At 38.9% G+C, this 25000-nt stretch overlaps 1 protein-coding gene across 1 annotated transcript in view; it reads left to right on the top strand.

The window, feature by feature from the left end:
* The window catches only part of PLXNC1 (plexin C1), a 735616-nt gene that overhangs the window by 283048 nt on the left and 427568 nt on the right, over nucleotides 1-25000 (top strand). The window contains exons 8-10 of the mRNA XM_044087647.1: nucleotides 2255-2357; nucleotides 2445-2528; nucleotides 16332-16418. Coding sequence (XP_043943582.1) covers nucleotides 2255-2357; nucleotides 2445-2528; nucleotides 16332-16418 — 274 coding nt within the window. The remainder of the gene's footprint in view (nucleotides 1-2254; nucleotides 2358-2444; nucleotides 2529-16331; nucleotides 16419-25000) is intronic.

The following is a 25000-nucleotide window of genomic DNA, read 5'->3' as shown; positions in this document are numbered from 1 at the left end:
TAATGCTTTTCTTTCTTCCCTAGACATATTGTAAAATGTAGTAGTAGGTTTGTCATTAAGCATCAGTCTAATTTCTCTCACACAAAAACCTTCAAAAACTTTCAAAGTTGTATGTAATAAAGGGTTAAATACTGAAGATTTGTGAATACCTCTCCTTGCATCAATGTTCACGTCTTTCATAATGTACTTTAAGTTTAATTTCCTGGTACAAAGTTTTAATTCCAACAAAGTATTTGCTGTGTTTGCTCTCCTACTAGGTAAAAAGTTAAAACCAAGTTCAAGGATACATTGTTCAATAGTTAATGTCAGTTAAATTATACACTTTAGGCTTATAATTTATGTGCGCCAATGTAGTGTAATTTACTTTCGAAAATGGCTTCTCCCTCGACTCTTTTTCGAGCCTGTCCTGTTTTTTGCCACCTTGGAGTTTTTTGGACATGAAATAGGCCTTAGATTGCATAATTTCCTCACTCATCGAGCTAGTTGATGGCATTTTCATTCCCACTGTCGTAGACAATCCCATTCTCAAATGATGTGTGGTTTCTTACGCTCACACTGCATTGGCTGCCTGTTTATTACCAAAATTTAAAGTGCCAGTTCCATTTTTCACAGCTGAACTATAAGTGTATCTTCAATTCTGAAATTGTTGGAATTGACCAGGATATTGTTGTCTCCCCTCTGAGTCTATGAAAAAGCATTGCTATTATTATAGTCATTCACATCTCGTTCTATTTTTTTTTAATTTTCTTTGAATGACCAGTTGTTTGTATTTGTCAACAGCATCAAGTATCTTATATTTACTATTATGTTCTTTGTGACCTTTTAATTGTTCCTGTATGTTACTGTCTATAACTTCTAGGTCACTTTTTAACTTTGCAATATTCTGACTATTATGTTTAATTAGGAGCTTCAAAAAATCTAAACCTGCATTATTAAAGAAGGTAGTGAGCTCCTGAAAAAGGGTCTTTATATACTCCATTTGGAAGTTTGAAATACAGTGTTCAAAATATTTATTTTCAACCACCATAAGTCGATATTTTTTGAGACCCTTTTCTAACTCAAAAAATTGATCTACATTATTGTCAGAAACATTGTGGTCTACTTGATTCAGTTGATTAGCAAAAGGATCAGAAGAAAAACTTAAAACTGATGCCACATTCTTGTACACAACTTCTTTAACGAAACCTTTTCTTGGCAATTCCTTACTTATCATAGGTGGTAAATCATTCTTATTATTAGAGAAGTGAGTAACTATGTTACCTTCTCTATTACAAAGTCTTTTAGTAAGTACAGTCAACGACTTCTGCAAATCTCCAAGAACTGTAACAAACTCTCCCGAGACTGAGTCTTGACTATCCGAAATTGGATGTAAAGTGAGCTTCAACAGTTCATCCTCTGGAGCACACACCATAGGAATCAAAAGAGCAAGCTCCCAACAACAAATAACAAAATATCCCAATAACTAGCATAACAAGACCAAATAAAACCAAACCCTGGTAGCAGCAGAGGAATGAAGAACCAAACATTTTAAAAACAAAATCATTGTTTTCTAACAACAATTCTAATAGAGAATTATACAGCTTGATAGTAGATAATTTTATTCTATTGTATAAGTTTCTAAAACAGCTTTAGGTTTCTGTCAATCAGATGAAGTTGCTCTGGGAATCAAAAAGGGTTACCAGCACCAGCGGTAATGCCTAACAAACTTGTTTTACTGCAGGTGGTTGCCCTTTCTGATTCTGAGGAAGGCACTTCTCAGAGATTTTCATGGTCTGTAGAATCACCCCAGTGTGAAGTCTCTGAGGCATTTCTGGGTAATAGTCTATGTGTTAATTAGCCATGTGTTCCTGCAGCAATTAGTGTTGTCACCTCACAACAAGATGTTCTCTGGTTCAATTCTTGGCTGGGGCGCCTTATATGCAGAGTCTGCATGTCCTCCCTGCATTTGCATGGATTTTCTCTGTGTGCACCAGTTTCCTCCCACATTCAAAAGACATGCATTTGGAGAACTTCTCTCTGGGCCTTTGCTGAAAATGGGCCCTTTCCCAGTTGGACTTTCCTAGTAAATAAAAATTCTGTTCAGTTATCAGAATGAACCAAGCAAGTAAATTAGTTTGTTTACAAATATATATGAATGGTACTGTCAGTAAATTGCAGTCATGTTGTTTACACTTTTTATGATGTTATGCTTTATTGTTACATAGTTTCTCCCACATTATTCTATTAAAGAATTCTAACACTCTTGTTTTGCCAGATGTGCAACATGTGTTAAGGCTCACTGTCAATGGTGCACACAGGAGCAAATGTGTGTATCTGAGCTTTCCGTTTGTAATGGAAGTACACCCATAAAGGACAAGGTAAGTTTCTGGCAAATTCTCAACTTCTTCTTCCTCATTATGTAAATAATATAACATGAAGAATGATGTCCGTTATGTCCTTTTCAGGTTGCTTGCCCCTATATTGATAAGCTGATGATGTCAAGCACCAACAGTATGACAGTCATAATAAAGAATGGAGAGGAACTAAAGGTTAGAATTTATTGTTTTGCTCATTATTTAATTTCTCACTATTTGCAGAATGGTTCTACTAATACACTTTATTAAGTTATCTGTACAACTGTTGTTTGTGAGGTGAAGTTTTACAAAAGTTAAAAATAAGAAAGAATAAACGTGGAAGAATTAAATGTGGGACCACACAGGCTCTAAAGAAAAATATTGTTTCAGTGACTGGTGTGATTACAACTCTCTTCCACTAATGAGCAAGTGCTAGTCAGGCAATTAGTATAGAAACAGAACAGCTGTGTACATTGCTGGTAACCCAAAATCAGCTGGAGACAGAGGCTTGCCTGGGGCTCTGTGTAGGGTTGAGCAGCTGATGGCCATAAGAGGAAGTAGTAAGGAAGTGACTCAGAAATGTGTCAGCTATGGAGTGATTCTGCATGGCTTCATGTTACAAGGTAGCTCAGCAGACTGCACATACTTTGTTCATGGGAGTCATTGTACAAATGTGCACGATCCTCACATGGTGGTCTACAAGGAAAGGATAAATGTATAAAGAATATACAGCAACCAAACTATAGCATGATGGTCCACCTACACATACAGAGGGCAGCACAACCTGGATAGCTTAGACCCTGTTTCCTGGGAGAAGAAGGAAACATAAAGAAGCAAGCCTAGTGCATGGCAGTGGACTGTTAAGGGGAAAAAAATCCTTTAACTGCATGCTACTAACACAAAGTAAATTTGCAGTTAAGATATTTTGATTTAACTGAACTTAAGAACTCTGAATATATATTTATTCAGTTTTATATAGTTTGACATAATGGTTAAGGGTTGGGGGTTGGTCTAATGGTTAAGGTGTTTACCTCACAGACAAGATACAGGGTTTTAGTCTCACCTTTGGAAGGGCAGTTGGCTAGGCATAAAATGTCCCACAAGGGCAGCTAGCCTCATACTTAACTATGAACTTTAAACCAATGAAGGTGTTCACCTCACAGAGGCGAGAACAGGGACTTTCTCTGACTTGTGGTTGTTAGCTATGCTTGTAATAGACTGCACACTGATTGTCTAGTATGAGCCTATATGCTGTATATAATTGTTTTTAGTGGAATATCTAGCCAAACATGATCTTAAATGCATTCATCTGTGCTCTGTCCCTTCATTATCCTTCCCAGAGGGTATATCTGTTATTCCCCATCATTTTAAAGCTCACTTATTAAATTACAAGCTGTTATAATCATACGTTCATAGATTAGTACAAGGCTAACTGCCCTTGTGGGCCATTTTAAGCCTAGCCAATTACCTATGTGATAATCGAACACTGCTCATTGTGCTTATATGGTAAATACCTTAACCATTCCACCAACCTCCCAAACACTGGCAATATTTAAGTGGAAAATTAACTGTAGGATATACATGTCTGCTCTGCTGTCTAGACATAAACACACACACACACACACACACACACACACACACACACACACACACACACACACACACACACACACACACACACACACAGTCAACTACAGTGAGAACAGAACCCCTATCTATTTAAGTACATAGAATACAGAACACAGTACTTAATGCAAGTGCCACACCTCAAGTCTAAAATACAGGCAATCTGTTTAATTGGAGAAGTAACTGTAGGATACAGGCATCTGCTGTTCTGTCTAGAAACACACACACACAGTCGACTGCAGTGAGAACAGACCCCCTATCTAACTACACAGATTACAGAACACAGTACTTAAGGCAAGCAAGAGCAACAGCTCAAATCAAAGACATGCAAAAATATTGCAGCTGGGACAGTGGTTATGCTTGCAGTTCTTCCTTGCTAACAACAAAAAAGCAAAGGTAAAACTTTTTGCCCACTAATTCAAACAAGACATTTTGATACAGAAGTAGTTGCTATGCTGATATATTTATTGAACAAAATATTTTTATCTTCATATTTATTTTAACGTACCTTTATTTCTTAACCAACATAATAAAATGAAACTAAAAACACCACTTGGGTAAAGAAAGAGACTGATGTATTAAATGCAGTGCTTTCATCTGAAAAATACAACAGACTTCTTCAGAAAATACAGCCACTGAGTGAATTCACCTTAAATAAATTGTAAAAGTCACATGACAATCATGTAAGCTAAATCCCCCATCCATACACCCAAGAAACAAAAATAACTGCATAATGTTGATTAATTACAAGAGGTATGATAACAGTATTCAAATAAAAATAAACCTAACATTTCAGCACAATTCTTTTTATTCTTGCTTTTAAAAACTTTTAAAATTGATAACAGCATTTAATGCAGGATGTGTATCAGCCTGTAAACACAATTGCCATCTATCTTCCCTTATTTTTAATTAATTCATAAAATCACCTTCCCTAAAATCATTTGGTTGAGTGTCTAGTACTCATGAAATTGGGCAGATGAGTTAGGAAAAGATTATTAAGCTGCAATCAGACTGTTTCTGTGCAAATGCTACTGGATTAAAGATGTGCTCAAGAACACATCCTTCAGGAAACCCTAGACAGGTTTCTATTACAAGATTGTGAATGCAATAAAAATGTACTGTGATGAAAAGTCTCCCTACTCTGTCTTTAGCCTAATATGTAATATAATAAAATACTCATGCTAAATATTCATTTATAAAATGCATTATTGTTTACCTGCTAGTTGTTCTATGATTTGTAGCAGACATAGTGCAACACTGTCTGACATGTTTAAGTCTGTCGTTTTATGTATATGTCATACTTTTTTCTTTTGCTTATGGCTTTGTTTATAGTTGAAAATGTTCCATTTGAATAAGGTAATGTTATTTATATTTATTATTTATTTATTTGACATTTGTTTACCGGGGTGGTCTAACTGGATCTACAAAACCCATTTTCAGCAGAGGCCCGAGGAAAAAAGCCCCACATACAGTACAATACAAATACAGTATAATCTAATACAATACCAATGACATTAGAAATACTATACAAAAACAAGTTGAAAGAACAAAAACTATGTTACAAGATGTTACAGTATATACTGCATATCTAGACAATACTATAGAGTTAAAACATTGTAGAAAATAATAGTCACTCTCACCATATACATAGCCTATGAATAGATAGTGTCCACAAATAGTATGTAGGTAGTGCAATGTATAACACTGACTGTATAGTACATGAAAAAATAGAATGTTGGTTTCAGTTAGGAAAATAATAGCCACAGAGTTAGTGATGCAGACAGATAGTGAGAAAGTTAAGAAGAATAAAGGCGTTACAGCCCGAGCAGTAGCTTAAGGCTATGGTATAGAAGCAGATAAGGAGTTAGGAGATCCTTAGGATCTTGCAGACGAGACTGTGAGGGAGTGAAATGTGGCAGGAGAAGAAGAGCTGAGCATTAGGCAGGTTTTATGCAGAAGCAGAGCCATGTATTTTTGAGATGATGTTTTAAAGAGGGTTTGAAATAGGTTAAGCTAGGCATATTCTTGATAGCTAGAGGTAGTGAATTCCATAGTATCGAGACAGAATATGAATAAAGAGAGTGACCTGGTTTTCTTGTGGTTTTTGAGATAGCTATTTGTCTTCTGGTCATAGGGATTGACTTGGTGTGTAAGGTGTGACTAGATTGGCTAGTGCAGAGCAGGCAGTAGGCTTGAAAATAAGGTTGTGCAAGGTGGACTTTGCAACTTTGTTGTAGCATTGTTCCATCTTGGTTAGGGTAGAAGTTTGTAAGTTAGCTAGAATAGGGGTACCATAAAGAAGGGAGGGAAGTAAAAATGTTTTTGCAAGGGTAGTTTTGGTTGCTGCAGTAAAGAAATGTTTGTTTCTATATAAGAGTCTAAGAGTCCTAGTTTTTGATGAGTTTTCTTTATACTTTGTTGCATATGGGGGTTGAATGAAAGTTTATTGTCAGTGATAACTCCTAGAAGTTTGGTTTTCTACTGTATTTCTATGACAGTGTTGTCAGATGCAAGGATGTTGAAATGACCAGTGGCAGGGAAGGTGTTTTTGGGGTGAAAGAGTACTAGTTTAGACTTCTTTGGATTAAGAAAGAGTTGGACATTTCTTAGCCAGGATTCGACTGCAGCAAAGGACTGTTGTGTTTTTGAAAGTATTTCTAGTAGTGATTGATCAGTACAGATTATGTTAGAACCATCAGCGTATTGAATGAGGATTGCAGGGTGAGAGGCAGTGTGAAGGTAGTTTGTGAAAATGTTGAAGAGTAGGGGTCCGAGAATGGAGCCTTGAGGCACTCCAGTAGGGTTGTAGAGAAAGGATAATGGTTCATTGTACCATTTCACTGCTTGTTTATGATCCTTGAGGTAGCTCTGAAACCATTTTACTGTGTTATGTGAGAAGCCTAAGTTAGACAGTGTGTACAATAATAAGGGGTGAAACACTGTGTCAAAGGCCTTGGAGAGATCAAGGAATACTGAGGCTGTATAGCATCCTGCATCTCTGGCCTTGTTCATGGTGTCTGTAAAGGATAATAGGGTTGTGGGTCTATATTAGAACACCAAACATTCAAAATTTCGAGTGTTCTAATATCGAACCCTATGAATCGAAAATTTCAAACATCGAACATTCAGAACAGCAAATTTTTTCCTAGGGAAAAATATGCTGTTCCAAAACACATAAACACAAAACAAGCACACCAAACAAACAGCAATCCACACACATACACCTAAACTCTTACACCTAACCCTACACTAAACTATACATACACCACTAACTATCCACTTACCTTAACCCAAACCCTAACCCTAAGGTCCGTCACTATTGCACACTCACCTCACCCACACCCTAACCCTAACTCACCTACCCTGACCTAACCCTCACGTCCACACAATTGCACACTTACCTGAACCCAACCAGTAACTTTCCACCACAGCACTGAAAATACCGAAACAACAGAAACAGACAACCAAATTCTTTCCCTAGGAAAAAATTAAGTTTTCTGTTTCTTCGATATTTTCAGCATTCGCTGAAAATGGGTCGATATTAGAACACTCGAAATTTTGAACGCTCGGTGTTCTAATATAGACCCTAGGGCTGTAGCTGTGCTGTGGCTAGGTCGGAAGTCATGTTGGGTTTGGTTAAAAGATTATTTTGCAATAGATATTGCATTACCGTTGATGGATACCTCTCTGAAGAATTTTGGATATGGGTGACAAGATGGATATAGGATGGAAATTGGATGGTTTAAAAGAGTTGTCTCCTTTGTGGATGAGAGTGATGTGAGATTGTTTCCATATGGCAGGCACATCTGATTCGGACAAAGACCTATTTATAATGATACTGATTTGGTAGGCAATTAAGTTGGCAGCCAGTCTGAGGTAGTGTGGTAGAAGATTATCAGCTGAGGTGGAGCAGGGTTTTAGTTTTTTAATGGTGTCAGTGGGTATGGGCTGAAATGAGAATGGGGTTTGTATGACATTTTCTTGAGTAAGAGGGTTATTAATAACAAGGTTAGAAGTAGTTGGTCTAGGATTGATGTCTGAATAGGTTGAAAGGTGGGGGGTCCAGCATTAGAGGTGTTAGGAGGTCTGATATTGATTTTATGAAGTGCTTGTTAAAGTTTTTGGCTATTTGTGATGGAAGGGTATTAGGTGACTGGGTGTGTTCTCTGTTCTAGAGTTAAGTAGAGAAGATATGGAATGATAAAATTTATTGGGGTTGATTTTATACTGGAGTTGCAGCTGGGAGCAGTATATCTTCTTATCTCTGTTGATTAGTTTTGTCACTTTGTTACATAGTGTTTTGAAATTGACATTATTTTAATCATTTTTGTTTAGTTTCCAGGTTATCTAGGCTAGGTCCCTTTGCTTCCTCAGGTGTTTATTCCTTAGAGAGCCATGGTGCCGAGTTCTTTTTGATTCTTTTCATACAAATGGGAGCTGGTGTATTATGTGAAGGAAGGTGTTATTATTATAGTACAGCACCATTAAGGGATAGTCATTTAAGGGTGTCCAGTCTATTTCATGTAGGAGATTGTTGAATTTACGCTGACAAAAATTAGTTGAGTTCTTAACTGATTTTACAGTGTGCACTCTTAGTTGTTGGGAGTCTGTTCTAAGGGAATAAGCTGGCAAATGATCACTGAGGGAGCTAGACAGTGTACTGAAAGAGGGGTAATTGGCGGAGTGGGATACTAGGATCCAGACTCGGGTGGATTGGCAGGTAAGATCTTTATACTGTATCTTGTTGGAGTATTGATAAGCTGAGAAAAAACTTACAAATGTATAATATTTGTGGGGGAGCTGGAAGCTATGGTTTGCCAAACTATGTTTACCTCTCCTAAGATTATTCTTTCGAGGTTTATTGTTTAGGATGTCCAGGATAAAATATTTTCCAACACTGGTATAGTGTGACCTGGTGGGATATATATTACTATTTTGCAAATTCTTTTTGATGTGCTGAGATTCAAAAAAGAGATTAGTTTCTCAGCATTAGGAAAGATGGGAATATTACCAATGTAGGTTGTGGAATATAGAAGGGCTATCCCATCTCCTTTTTTAGATCTAGCTCTTCTGGTTATTGTAAAGTTTGGAGGTATTATGTCTGAGTCTTTTACATTGGGGTATAGCCATGTTTCAGCAAGGGCTAGTATGTCAGGTTTATTTTGATCAATCCAGGCATGCAATGGGGTTATTTTATTACATATACTTCTAAGGTTCAATTCAAGGTTGTTTAAATCTTTGAGGTTACTCTTGTGGTTAGGATTAGAGGGTGGGCCTGGGTTAAGATGTATGTCTCCATATTTGAGTAGATAGATAATGAGGAATGAATACCATGAGAAGTGTTTTGTATTCATAGGTGATGGTACTGGTGTCAAGTCTGGTTTCATATGAGGTGAGAACTTTACAGGATTAACACATACTAAATAACTATAAAATAAAATATATTAACACAAAGCATGTACAGTGGATTCTGATACACCCCCTTTTCTTTCACTTCACACTGGGGCTTCTTAAGTCTACTCTTTTTTAACTTTTAAATTTATATAATCGTTAACCATTTAAGCCCAATGGACACAAGTGCCCATTTTCTGAGGTGACTCAACAGCATTGTCTGGTTAAGTGAAACCTACATAGTGGTGTATAGGTTTAGGGTAAAGCCCCCCCCCCCCAAAGAAAAATCATTGTTTGTAGTGTGAGTTTGAATGAACTACTTCACACCAGCATTTGCAGGGTAAATCTTTATGAAACCAAATGATAAGTTTAAGGCTTGGCTACCTATAGTTCCATTTTGCTACTGTTACATGGAAGTCATATACAAAAATGTAGTTTTGTTAAGTATAAATTTATCATCAAGCCTAAATTAATGCATACATATACACATGCACATGAAGACAATTGTCACTTCACTTTTATCTACCCATTACCATAAGCAAGAACTGATTGTTAGATCCATTGTCCAAGGAGCCATGGAGTGATTTTTCTCTCAAGTTCTGTGCCTTCAAATACATTTTTTTTCAGATTCCCAAGAGATAGGCATGTAAACCACAAGACAAGACTTTATGATTTGCTCATGCAAGCAGTGTAACCCCTCACTAGCCTGCCTCCATTGTAAGACTGATGCATTCTATCCCCTTCTCTGTCCTCCCCAACACTTCTTTTAGCTCCACATCACTTAGTAGTTCCTGACATTTTCAAACTTCTTTCCCATGCTCTCTCAAACCTTATACCAACCATCATTTTATATAAAAATGTTTTACTAGACGTATGTAACTATACATTTTCCTGTTTTTCTACATTGCTGCAATTGTTTAAACATTATGTCTTACCAATTCTTATTAAGTGTTTACACCTAAACATATTCTTGTTATCAAAGCTGTCAGATGTTCACTATATTGTTATATATTACTTCTCTTGTTAGATTTTTGTAAATTCTTATACTTTTTGTAAACATAGGTCCCGGTCCCCTTCAATAATACACATCACACCAAATGACATTTGATGACCTTTATTAAATTTCCATAACAGCTTTTATCACCAACTTTATTAATTACAACTATTCATGATATAATTGATTCTAAATACAGCATAACATCCTTGTAATGTTAATCAGGGCAGCGTACCTACTCACCCCACCCAACAAGCAAGGTCCATACCTCTGCTCCCTTACTTTACTTATGAAGCAGTGTCCCAACTCACTTCATGCACCATCCATTGAATTACCTTCCAGCAAATAAGCACCATCCTTACCTCAACTTGCTTATCTATCCAGCAAGCTTCCTCCAACTACTCATTTCCTTTCCCCAGATCCTTGAAATGAACATACAGACATCAGAGGGGGAACAGAAGAGGGCAAGCCTATCCCTCTTCTTCGCCTACCCCCACTGATAAATAACCCTACTCCCCACCAACGAAAAGAGGGCGGGTGGGTGGGTAGCAAGTTTACGCCAAAATGTGATTGCTTAACCCAACTACACCAGATTAATCCTCTTAAGCTCCTCCCCATCATTATCTCATTTCCTCCCAACTATCCCTGCCTCTACTTAACCCTTTCACCTCCCCAACCCACTTAACTCCCTCTAATATTAACCTAATCCCCCTATGAAGATGTCCCGGCACAACTTAGTTTGTTGCCAAACTTCATTTGTCCCGGTCCCCTTCAATAATACACATGACACCAAATGACATTTGATGACCTTTATTAAATTTCCATAACATAGCTTTTATCACCAACTTTATTAATTACAACTATTCATGATATAATTGATTCTAAATACAGCATAACATCCTTGTAATGTTAATCAGGGCAGTGTACCTACTCACCCTGCCCCAGTAAGCAGCGTCCATACCTCTACTCACTTACTTTACTTATAAAGCAGCATCCCATCTTACTTCAGTGTTAATCAGGTCAGCGTACCTACTCACCCTGCCCAACAAGCAGGGTCCATACCTCTGCTCCCTTACTTTACTTATGAAGCAGTGTCCCAACTCACTTCATGCACCATCCATTGAATTACCTTCCACCAAATAAGCACCATCCTTACCTCAGCTTGCTTATCTATCCAGCAAGCTTCCTCCAACTACTCATTTCCTTTCCCCAGATCCTTGAAATGAACATCCAGACATCAGAAGGGGATCAGAAGAGGGCAAGCCTATCCCTCTTCTCCGCCAACCAGCCTGACCAGGCTGTTCCCTCTCCCTTCTACCCAAAATTTTTCAATCCACTTCCCATAAAGGGAAGGGTCAAGCCAAACATCATTTGGTGTATCCATCATCTGTAAAGCACCTTAGAATCCCATCATAAACTCCAATCCATGCCATCACTAAAAACACACCCTAATGAAACTAAATAAAGTAGGATTACCATGACCCCGTTGTAACACCGGAACATCCACACCAAGAGAACACGTACCCTTTTAGCCCGCTGCCTTCAAAGCTGAAATCATGGCTCAACCTGAATGTATTGACAGCCTATAACCACAACAAAACCACAAACTATAACCCCTTGAACTCAAGATGGCACCCAGTCAAACAACTAGTAGCAAGTCTCTCACCCAAAACCCTGTTAACCATAGCATATCACCTTAACCCACCCACTACCCAGTTCTACATATGCAACAACTCCATTACCGTAGGGAACAGTCTAATTCCAACTTTAATGCCCTACCTTAGCTAGCAAAAACTAGCACCCCTTTACCTAGTTCCAGAAAACCTGCCTATGTTCAGCAACGAAATACTCTACATACCCAGCCATAAACACCCCCAATTCACTCATTACTGAACCATTCTTAACCCCTGTTTGGCCCTGGCCTTTCCCCTGGAGAACTCTTTCCTTATATTACCTATACCACTAGTAGGCAATTAAGACCTGTCCTACCACAGCCTTATCCTGCAACCAAGCTTCCTTTAAACCTTCTAACTCCCCTGTAACAACACATCCAGTTTTAAAACTACCCCACCAACTGCCTACCTACCATGCTTCTTAAAACTCTACTCACAAAATTGACAAGAGCCATAGGGCTTTAACCTAATAAGAACTGTGCTCCTATGAACGTTGTGACTCTACTCATCCCCACACTCCCCACAAAATGTTCCCAACTGTTTCCCCTTTGGCCCCCCCTACCTTCCTCTTATTTACTTGCCCCATATACCACTGCAATAATCAGCTCTCACTAATTGAACACAGAGCTTTAATATACCTTAATAAGGTGATTACTCTGACCCACCTTGTGCCCCATTCCAATGACAAAACATGCGTTCTATCAAAACATCACCTTTCAAATCCCCTTTTCAAGCTACCGCATGATGCTTTCTGCACTCCAGCAATCTGCAAAGAAAGAAACAATGATAAATTCTATGTACACACATACCATGATTACTTAACATGGAGGCACTGACCAGGACCCCTGCCACCCCATCAAACCCTTACCTATGGCCAATGGCCGTGCTCCATTTTACTATTGAATGCAAATGCCCAAAAAATAGGAACAACTTTCAACGTTAATCTAACATACTAACAATTAATAAAACAAATTGTACAACCCATTAATCCTGATATATAAACTCAAAATGCCTGTCCTGCTCTGACTAGCCGTGTAAAATCCTCTACCAAAACTCAACAACTTTGAAATCCACTTACTTCCATCAGTAACTGTTGCCCACTTGTGTTCCCCTTGTGTAACCTCCTCACTCAGCACTGCTTCCATCATCTGTGAATTCACTGTATCGCCGCAACTGGTACTCGACACACCACCATCTACAAAGAAAAGGACAAAATTAAACCCTCTAATAGTAATGAGCAGGCTCCCCCTTATACCCACCTATTCCAAATTACAGCCGCAGCTTTCCAAGACCCCATCTGCAAGAAAAAAAATGTAAAACATCCAAAATAAGTCGCACATTCCAAGGCATCTTCAAGGTCAACCTGTCCTGCTAACCCGGGAAGAAATATACCACCGCCACTCCCATCTATGACAAAGCAGCCAATAACTGAAGCTATGCATCCAATGACCCTATCAAATCCCCAGGTAACTTTAACTACCAGTCGAGTATGTTAAAATTAAACTCCACACATGAAAAGACCTATCAATATCCACAACCCGGGTAACCTTGTGATTCCAAACCACATCATTTAGAGCCCTGTATAAGCCAAGCTAACTTATATTGTAAAGCCATCTGCCTAGCTCTTAACCTTCCATCACCAAATGAGGCACACTAACCAACATAATGTGGAAGCAGAGGTAGGAAAAGCTCCAATATTTTACGTACGAGAAACATTGGTTCCTAGCTAACAAAACAGCAGCTGTACTTCAAAATCAGGATAGTATGGTATCCAGCACACAACAAATGACAGCTCTGCACCAACATTTTTTTTTTAAACCAAAGCTTTATAGTTTAGTGTGCAATTCAAATGGCAAGAGTAGCTAGAGGGAAAAGTAACCTGCCATCCCAAAATGTATAAAGAATAACTATAAAATGAGCTAATTACGTAAGTGAAAAGGAAGGAACTCCCGCAGCTCATTAGTAAGCAAGTAAATGTACCTGTTCCACAGCTCATGCTCAACATTTAAGTCTTTCTAACCCAAATATATCTATTAGCCTATCTATCCCTATATCGAGCTATCTAACTATATGTTTTAAATTAAATAGATGCTTATATTTCATGTCACGTTAAATCTTAAACTACGACCAACAAGTGCAACGTCACCCTCTACCAACACCATTCTATGTAACATGTTTGAACCAGTTTTAGTTCTCCACTAACTAAATATCACAAAATCTTTAGCAAAGTAAGATTAAAATATGAATACTATCTTTTAATTAAATAGTTGTTGCAGAATCTAACTATAGAAGCTTACGCCCGCCATACTTAGCGCCTTAAACTTTCTGCCATTGATCAAATTACCCACCTATTCAAAGAATACTCCCCCAGACTACACAATCAACTCTGTACCTACTTCTGAAACCCAAAAGCCTAATGTATGAAATATAATAGGTTCATAAGTTCATAGGTAGGTACTAGGCTATCTGCCCGAGGGCATTTTTAAGCATAGCCAGAGTGTGTCGGCTTTCGCCGCCCCATTGATTAATTAACTGAGCCTCTGTCAAGCAGAACCAATGAAGTGATCCCAGGGGTGTATTTTCTGTTACCCATCCACTCATCAAGGCTTCTCTTGAAGAGAGTTAGTGAGGGGCTCTGCCTAATGTAGTTAGGAATTTTGTTCCAAAGCATGGGGAGTCTCTGTGATAGGAATCTATCCCTCCAGCATGTTCTATTTATTGTTGTGGCGAGGTTTAACTCACTAGAGCGCGTGGCTCACAGTGACTTGGATTTCTTTAGGTGGAGCATGTCCATCAATTCTGAGTTGCACATGGCTTTGTAAGTCAGGCAGAGATCATCTCTGAGTAAGCGATATGCCACTGAGTACAGCCGGAGTTTTTTCAGTCGAGCTGCATAGGACATATGTTTGAGGCCAGTAATCCTCTTGGTGAGGTGCTTTTGTGGTCTTTCCAGCTGTTGGAAGTGTCTTGTGAGGTACATCTCAAATGGGGCATTGTACTCTATGATGGGTCGGATGAGTGACGAGTAGAGTGGCACTATAACCTCTTTATTTTTAGATGCGAACCCCTTAGTAATTAGATGGGCCACATAGAAGGATTTCCTAACTACTTTGGCAATATGATTGTCAAAGGAGAGATTACTATCTACCAGGGTCCCCTGATCTCTTATTACCTCTTCTGTAATAAAGCCATACATCCACTACTACTACTTTACCCAGTTTTTTTTATACCATTTCCTTTGCCATAGTTATATCTTATACATCCACTACTCACCTATATAACCATATACAAATCACCTGTCACCAGCCTGGATCCTGAGGCCCACCTGCCCCTCAGGAACACCCACAGGTTGTCTCGGACATACACTTGCCTTAGCAAGTTCACGCCAAAATGTGATTGCTTAACCCAACTACACCAGACTAATCCTCTTAAGCCCCTCCCCATCATTATCTCATTTCCTCCGAACTATCCCTGCCTCCACTTAATCCTTTCACCTCCCCAACCTACTTAACTCCCTCTAATAGTAACCTATTCCCCCTATGAAGATGTCCCGGGACAACTTAGTTTGTTGACAAACTTCATTTATACATCTGTGGTAGTTCTGTTAGTTGGAGCTTTTCTCCCCAGGCCTCCACTGAAAATGGGCCTTTGGCCAAGCTGGACACTCCTGGTAAACAAATGTAAAATAAAATAAATAAATAAATAAATTCTGGCACGTACCTAGTCTTCACAGGAGATGCACTGGTGCAATCCACATTCTGAGACATTAATCACACTTCTAATCATCAGGAAGGTGAAAGCATGCTTAGCCTTTTCAAACCTCTACCTTTCCATCCAGCTTCATCATGATTTGGGTTGCTAACTATTTTCAGGTCATCTGGGTCAAATTCAAGACTCCCTCACTCTGTGCCATGGAATTGCTGGTATTCTTATGAAAAGTTTCCCTAGGCATGTGCTTTTGAGTTTTTCCCCTGGGAATTCCCTATGAAGGAGTCATTTACTTGATTAACACAGCATAAGAATAAATAGATATGCAAATACTTAAGAATTTATACTTCACTGTTTTGTCATTATACAGCACAAGAACATTTATATTTCTGTCTGCCTGCAGCTTCTTTTCTTGATATGTACATGGACAGCTGTGCCTTTCTTTGTGGTCTCTGAATTAGATATTTTAATTTTACTTTGCATATGTGAAGCTGAAGAGTAACATTTATATGTATAAATGATTCATTTATCAGCTGTTTTGTTGCAGAAGACAGATTAACTACTTTCATTTTTGAGTTACTCACTTGTTTTTTTTTTTTTCAACAGAATATGAACCTTTATTGCAAAATGGGAAATCACTCATTAAAATCAACATGGATTAATAGAACAGCAATTCAATGTTCTGGTATTCAGGTAATTAGTATACTGGAATCTATAAATCAAAAATAACAGCCACGGGTGTTAAAGCTTGAAAATATTGTCATTATTTCTCATATGTATATTGTCACAGGTCATTGTAAATTACCTCCCTGTCTAGTGTTCACAAACACTGAAATACATATGTGATGTAATACCTTAGATTTTGCAAATTGCAAAACCTAAGTTGGTATAATGAAAGGCATTACATCATGTCTATGTTCCAATGTCTGTGTTTTCTGCCAGTGAACTAACACAACATTTCTTTAATTTTTCTCCTAGTGTTCAAGGATATATTTTATTTATTTTTTATTTTATATTTGTTTACCGGGAAAGTCCAACTGGACACATGTACTTTTTCAGTGGAGGCCCAGGGAGAAAACCTCTACATAGTACATAAATGTTAAAGACAGACTTTAAAGTATAAAATACAAACAAATAACTTCACAGATTTATGAGAACATATTGTATCACGGGGGTTACATCTATGAGACCACAGCATAGTATACAGAATTAACACAAATATTAAATAGTTTTTACAGAACCATTAGCTAGAAATGCACAAATTGAGTTTTCTGAGCACATTGTCCTGCCAGATAACTAGAGGCCAGAGATCCTATGTGTATAGAGCATCAGAGTCCATGTAGAGGATGTATATTATCTTAGCTGAGAGAGACAGTTTAATCAGGAGCAGTGCATGGATATAACCACTTGTTGGACAAGTGAGCTTTTAGCATGTTTTAAATTGAGTTAAGGCTGTGTTAGATGTTATGTTTAGTGGTAGTGCATTCCAGATCCTTGTAGTGTAGTTCGAATAGAGGGCCTCCCTAACATGATTGTTGGCTGTGGTTATTTGCATAAGGGGTTTGTTGCTAGAGAAAAAGGCTCTCTTGATGGGGTATGGTTGGAGAAGGTTCTGAAAGGCAGGTAGATTCTTGGGTTGATAGAAGTGTTTCTGGGCCATGGTTAATTGATTAAAGAGTAAGAGATGGGGAAATTCTAACCAGCTGAGTTGTATGAGTGAAGAACAGTGATGAGTCCTAGAGGCTAAGTTTGCTGCATACCTGGCGATTTTGTTATAACAGGAGTCTAGTTTCGCTAACTCTTTTTTTCTTAGGTTAGTTAGTATAGGTGATGCATAAAATACAGTTGAAATCAGATGGGTTTGAGCTATAGTGATTTTTGTGTTTTTTGTAAGAAACTGCTTATTCCTATACAATGTGCCATGTTTGCTGTGTACTTTTTTATGGTATGGGATACGTGGATGTCAAATCTCATGTTGCTGTCTATTTCTACTCCCAGTAATTTTTTGTAAGGTGAGGGTGAGATGATGTTGTTCATTGATACAATGTTGAATGAAGGCAGGGGTACAGTAGCTTTAGTGGGGTGAATATCATGAGTTTAGTTTATGACCTAAGGATATTCCATGGAGCACATTTTAGGCCAAGACAAACCCTCTCTACCTGCCATTTAAAAGACTGCTCCTTTCTACTCTTGAAAAAAATATAATCATTTCATTGCACTGCCAACTTACTAATGATGTTATGCCTTCTTCCTTCTACAAATTGTCTAAAAACACTTCTTGATAAAACATCCATTAACTTTATATTCTGCAACCCACTAACTAGAATACAGCTACTATAGTTATAATATGTGGCCTGAGATCATAATTAAGAATTGTGACTTTTAATAAAGACAACAATTAAATATTTTGCTTGCTAATATACATATTGGATGGTGCTATCTTCTTCAAAATGTATTGCTATTAGTGTCTATTTCAGACAATATTTACATTTATTAAATATGTGCAGTCATACAACCTGTTACCAAAAAGAAACAAGGATAAGGCAACCACATTTTTTTTTTTTTTTTTTTTTTTTGCGGAGCAGCGATTTTTTTCCCTGGGGGAAAAAAAATCACTGTTCCAAGTAGGAAAGTGGTAGATTTTCATTATAACTCAGAAATACCCACTATCAGGACTGTTTAACAGTGAACGCTAAGATAAGTTTAATATGGATACAGATAAGAATACTCAACATAAAACATGCAATCTTAAATGTACTAAAGGACTTGTGAAAATCAAATGTATTGCCAGTTCCTAGAGATACGTGTGTTATAACAAAATGGTCTCAGGCACTGTAGTCTGCATTGGTTGAGTAGGTCGTTATAAACCACATTATGAATAATTCTAGAAGTGAGACAGATGTATAATCATATAAAAATACACACATGCACACACACACACACACACACACACACACACACACACACACACACACACACACGTACATATATTGTAAAAATATTACAGTAACAGCCTCATTACAAGACAGTGTCATATATGAAAACCTCAAAATGACAAGTTACAAAAAACACCAAAACTAGAAAAACAAGGTTCCATGCTTTTCAGTATATGAGCTACATTTGATTTTGGTATGTTCATATGTGATATAAGTTAGTTGTACTGTACTGAAGTTTCTTTCAAAGTCACTGAATTAAAAACAAAACATCAGTTCCCTTCTCCTCTGACTGATAAACGCAGTTGCATAAAGCTGTCCAGCAATGATACTATGCACACAACTCCATGTGTTTGTGTGTGCGTGTGTGCGTGTGTGTGTGTGTGTGTGTGTGTGTGTGTGTGTGTGTGTGTGTGTGTGTGTGTGTGTGTTCGTGTGGAGGGGTGAAAGTGCATATTAATGCTGTGTGTGTTTCATGGATGTAGCTGGTATCACCATTGTAGTGATCATGTGAGGGTTCTTTTCAGTATATGAGCTACATTTGATTTTGGTATGCTCATATGTGATATAAGTTAGTTGTACTGTACTGAAGTTTCTTTCAAAGCCACTGAATTAAAAACAAAACATCAGTTCCCTTCTCTTTTGACTGATAAACGCAGTTGCATAAAGCTGTCCAGCAATGATACTATGCACACAACTCCATGTGTGTGTGTGTGTGTGTGTGTGTGTGTGTGTGTGTGTGTGTGTGTGTGTGTGTGTGCGTGTGGAGGAGTGAAGGTGCATATTAATGCTGTGTGTGTTTCATGGATGCAGCTGGTGTCACCATTGTAGTGATCATGTGAGGGTGTGAGTGGACCCAACTCCAGTAGAAGATGCAGCACCCTGATGGGGTCTGAAGGACATTTCTAGTGTGCCCACAAGAGGTCTGTGCACCAATGATAGCTGTTTGCATCCCCATCTATGTAAGCACCCTCTCCAGGGATGGCCATAGGCATGCTCCACATATTGCACAAAGGACTGCATGCTCCATGATCAGAAACAGCATGATGTGGTACAAGTGGTCTCAGCATAAACCCCCTGTTCACATTCACATCCATGGCATTCAGCAGTGCTGTCAATACTTGATGGAGATATGAAGGTGGTGGCACTACGTGACCTAGATTGTGCCCTTCCCATCTCATGATGGGCCTCCCCACCACAAATATAGGTGGACTAGTCACGAGAGGAGTAGTGGGTGTGATGGGTGATTGGGCATCTGCAACACATGTACATACTCCCTACAGTGGATTTCCATGTTGCTACATAAATGTGTCAGACCCACTTCCAGGACATCATGCAATTCATATATTACCCTCACCAGCTCACCAATGTCTGCATTGGTCTCTGCTTGACCCTTTATAACACCCTTACATAAATTCTGAGTAGTGACCATAAAGACAGTCAGATCAGGAGGGGAGTAGTACATATTAGTATTTTTGACCACCGATACACAGACCCCTGCTGCCCACCTCAAAAGCTGCCAACAACCAGAGATGATTTTGCAGCCTGAGTAGAGTGTGCTTCCTGTGCAGATGTCAGCCACATCCTATCCTACTGTGGTATCCTGGGACTGAGAGATAGTTTTCACAGACTCAGGATCTATGTCCATGGAAGAGGGAGGGAATATGGCTGTCACAGTACCCATCTCTACTACCACCATCGTGACTCATGACTGTGCCAGTATTTGGCTGCCATCATCATTGGCCTGGACAGTTTCCATCATCAGGTATGATTATATCCATGAAGGAAGAACCTCAAAATGTAGCACATAAGTATACCCAAGTAGATGAATGCACCCTTCACTAGCATCAACACCCAGTGTAGGTAAAACTCGACAACACAATGCCATGCAAAATCTAAAGCTTACATACCTTGAGCAAAACGATGTTATAACAGTAATGCCAATGTGCCTATAACAACAAAGAAGTCATGCTTGTTAGTTGTATGGCCCCGCGTACTACAGGCCGCTCTACATGGGATAATATACCTAACAAGCACATTGCCTACTGATAAGTGAGGTACTCCATGCAGTTATGCTCCAGGTCCAACACTCAACAATGGGTAACTGAGCTGTTAGGTTCCCCATAGAGAGATGCCTGGAACTCATCCATGTATGTTAGTTTTACTCTTGTCAGCAGACCTCCACCAGTGGCCCATCATTCCTGTGCTAGGTAGGTTGCCTTGTGGTTCACATGTACACTTATGGTGGTAACTTTTCTCTGAATCTGCTTTTAGAGTCTATTTTGATCACCTGCATACCTCTCAACCTCTTAGTGCAAGAAATCTGGACAAAGCATGACAAAATGGGGGTGGGGGACAAAGGCCCAAATATAGTGGCAGATTGTAAATATTGTGCTTATAAAGAAATTTGCTAGAATAACAGGGTTTGTGTTAACATACACATTTTCCGAAGGATTTGAAGTCTGAAACTCAAATGTATGTCATTATTTAGTGACTTCAATTCTTAGATCATCCCGGTGATTTTCCAGAAAATCACAGACCAAAAATATGAGGCAAAAATTTGGGCATTCTGTGAAAATGTAGACAGTTGAGAGGTATGATCATCAGTTCCACCAGTTTACTCTAAAAGGTCATGGCAGGCATGTTTGTGAAAAGCCCGGTCTGATCTTACACTGTGAAACGTCTGCGTACCATATTCACAGTGAGCCAGTGGCAGGATGTCATTCTCTGTCTGGGAAAACTTCACTTTATGTTGTCTTTCCACATGGAAATATACTTGTAAGCTGATACAAACTGGCATATCCCTACCTCAACAGCACATGAGTATGCCCTGTAATCATATGGCCTGTGTTACACATCACCCATGATGTGGTACAAGCCAGCTGTAAATTTGCCATCCTTGCAATAGCAGTAAGCAATGAATGCTTCTAGGTGTTGCCGTGACACATGGCAGAGGACACATTGCCTTACAAAGGAAGATGTGCAGTAAGAGGCAGATATCTGGAGCAGGTCATGTATTCTGCTTGTCTGTGGACAACAGCAGCACACGTACTGCCTCACTCTAAACTGCAGATGAGTACAAGTGCTTTCAAATTTATTACATCTGTCCCCTGAACTGTGGAAGGGCTACAAGTACTACAGTACAGTAGCCTGCCATTATATAAACACCCTGACAATGGCAGGCACTGGGAATGTTAATTGCAATTACACCTGCACCTGACAGTGGACTCAACTGTAGGACTTCTGACATCTGTGTGTGTGTGTGTGTGTGTGTGTGTGTGTGTGTGTGTGTGTGTGTGTGTGTGTGTGTGTGTGTGTGTGTGTGTGTGTGTGTGTGTGTGTGTGTGTCTGTGTGTGTGTGTGTGTGTGTGTGTGTGTGTGTGTATACATGTGACTGCAGGCCTACAGTAAGCTAAGGATTACTCCAGGACATTCCACAAGATGTTGGCACAATCCCCTAGTATTTTTCACATAGAGCTGCCCAGAGCCCTCAGTCTCAACTCAGTCTAGCCAGTCAGCACCATGGTCCATGGTACAGACGTATTAAAAGGCAGCCCATAAATGCTAAGGAGCTTTATGATCATCCTCTTCTACAGATCTCCTTGAAATTGACATGACATCTGTGCCCTCCCCCCTTGGAGCATTACCAGACCAGTAGACTTAGTCGATGGTAATTTCACCTTCCACCTAAGACACACACACACACACACACACACACACACACACTGACACACAGATACGCGTTGTTCCCAACTGCCACAATTCATCAAAGGAGGTGATTCCAAACGTTATTTGATAACATCATCCATAGCAGTCATAGGGGTGGCACAGTGGAGCAGTGGATAGCATTGCCACCTCACAGCAAGAAGTTCTACAGTTCAATTCTAGTTTGGGGTGCCTTCTGTGTAGAGACTGAATGTCACCCCTGTGTTTGCATGGGTTTCCACTAGGTATTACAGTTTCTTCCCACATTCCAAAGACATGCAGTAGGTGGATTGGACACTCTAAATTGGACATAGATGTAAGTGTATGTGCAAAGATGTGGTATGAAAGAATAGCTGTGGCAGGGCTAATCACCCAGCGGTTTTAACCTTGGCTCTAGATGAAGTGACACCACCATCCCATGTACAAAAATGCGAAAAAGAGTTATGGGTGAATAGATGGATTCACAGCAGTAATACCATGGAAGTCTGTAGACTAGCACATCTACTGCAGTGATGCCCCCTTGTAGACATAGTTACAAGCCCCCCAAATAATGGGAAAAGTACAGCTAATGTGTGAGTGTCCTCTAAGCAGGCAGACATGTACTACTCAAAGTCTTCACAAAGTGAAATGTCCACTGGACAGCAGCAGCCACTCCCTTGCAGCACACAACAGCATATAAAGCAGCATACCTCAAATGTATACCATCAAACAGAGCACTTCAAATGAAATAGATGTCAGCAGTGAATATGACACATACACAGTCCTTGGTCTAAAGCAGGACATGTGTCCTTACATATCACAATTCATATGGCCAACAGCACCAAAGAAACATAAGTGCCACAACTCCCCACAACTAACTGGTACTAATCTACTGCAATTTTATACTCACCTGTTCTGTTAGGAAAATATAACAGGTTCATAGTTCATAGGTGCTTAGTAGGCTAATGACCACAAGGGCCTTTTTAAGCCTAGCCATGCATCCCAAATCTCTAACAAGCTCTGGTACCATTGATAAGTGTAAGCATGGGCCTGGGAGATGAACCATTTACAGGTTGCCTGTGTCCATTAGAAACATAGGTGCCAAACCAGGGATGAATTTCCAGTTTACCATTCAATTGTACAAGTTGCACTTGAATTGGGTTAGGGAGGAGCTCTGCTTCACATGGATGGGGATCCTGTTCCATAGACATGGAAGTCTCTGGGATACATACCTACCTCTCCAGCAGGTCCTGTTTATATCCCAGGCAAGGTTTATTTCTTAAGAATGGGTAATTCTGGTGCTGTTTGTTTTGTGGATATGCAGGAGGTCCATCAGAGTGCAGTCTGAAAATGCCCTATATGCCAGGCATAGATCTCCCCTCAAAAGCCTGTAGGACACAGAATACAAGGATAGGGCCTTGAGGCAGTCTGCATAGGGCATATTACTTAACACCCTGTATTCTTTTAGTGAGGAACCTCTGTGGACATTCCAATTGTTAGATATGCCTAGCTAGGTACATATCAAAGGGGGCACTGTACTCAATGATAGGTCTGATGAATGCCAAATACAGTGGAACAATGACTTCCTTGGACTTAGATACCATATCTTTGTTTATAAGTTGTGCCAGGTAGAATGATTATCTCACCACTGTAAACACATGATTGTCAAAAGCTAAATTACTACCTAATTAAAAAAAAAAAAAGAGAGAACCACGTCCAAAGCACAAGGAAGAGGGTTTATTCCGAAAACGTGACAAAAATCATACAACTTCATTTACTAAGTGCTTTCACCATTAGGCATGGCATCATCAGAGTAACTGAAAATCAACCACACCAAACATTCACTACACAGCCAATCACATCAACATCCAATAAGAAACAATAAAATGTACATTAATTTAAATAAATAAATGAATGAATATAAACATTGAATTTGTCCACGCACAATAACATAAAAAACATGTTATCCCAACTAATATTGTGAGGGATATCTTATCTAAAATGTACTTGTATTTAAACATCTACAAAAACAAGCACTTAAAAAATAATAATAATTGAAAAAAATGAAAATAAAAATGTTAAAAAATAACAAGGTAACCCACTATTTACATTATATTCTGTAGGCCCTATCTTTCAAAACAGGTTTTAGAGAAATATATTCATTCAAACCCGGTGGGGTTGTAGCATCCAAAATTGTTTGCCATTTATATTCTAATAATTCTACCTTCAACCTTTCATCCCTACCCCTCTCAAGGTTTGTCACCCTGTCAATAACACAGAAAATAAATTTCTTAAAATCAGCACAGTGTGAGCTGTGCATATATATAATGCGTTATGCGTGTCCTTATTTTTTATGGCCCTCAGGTGTTCTGCGATCCAATCTTTTAACCTGAGAACAGTTTTGCCCACGTAGAATGCATTGCAACTAACACAAGTGACAATATATACCAACTGTTGTGTGTTGCAACTACACCTACCTGGGCACCTCAAAGTCTTCATATAATTGGATACCAATACATAAGGTCCATCATTGATGAACCTGCAAAATTTACAGGTTCCACATTTGTACATCCTAGAACACTTGTAAATAGTTCTATGTCCCTCCAAAATTTCTTTAATGTTTCTTCCCCTAGAATATACTATTTTGGGAATGTTCCC

The sequence above is a fragment of the Protopterus annectens genome, chromosome 11.part0 (genome assembly GCF_019279795.1).
Source record: "Protopterus annectens isolate FY-2018-M chromosome 11.part0, PAN1.0, whole genome shotgun sequence".
NCBI lineage: Eukaryota > Metazoa > Chordata > Ceratodontiformes > Protopteridae > Protopterus > Protopterus annectens.
Note: the sequence above shows the minus strand (reverse complement) of the source record. Positions and strands in the feature narration are given on the sequence as shown.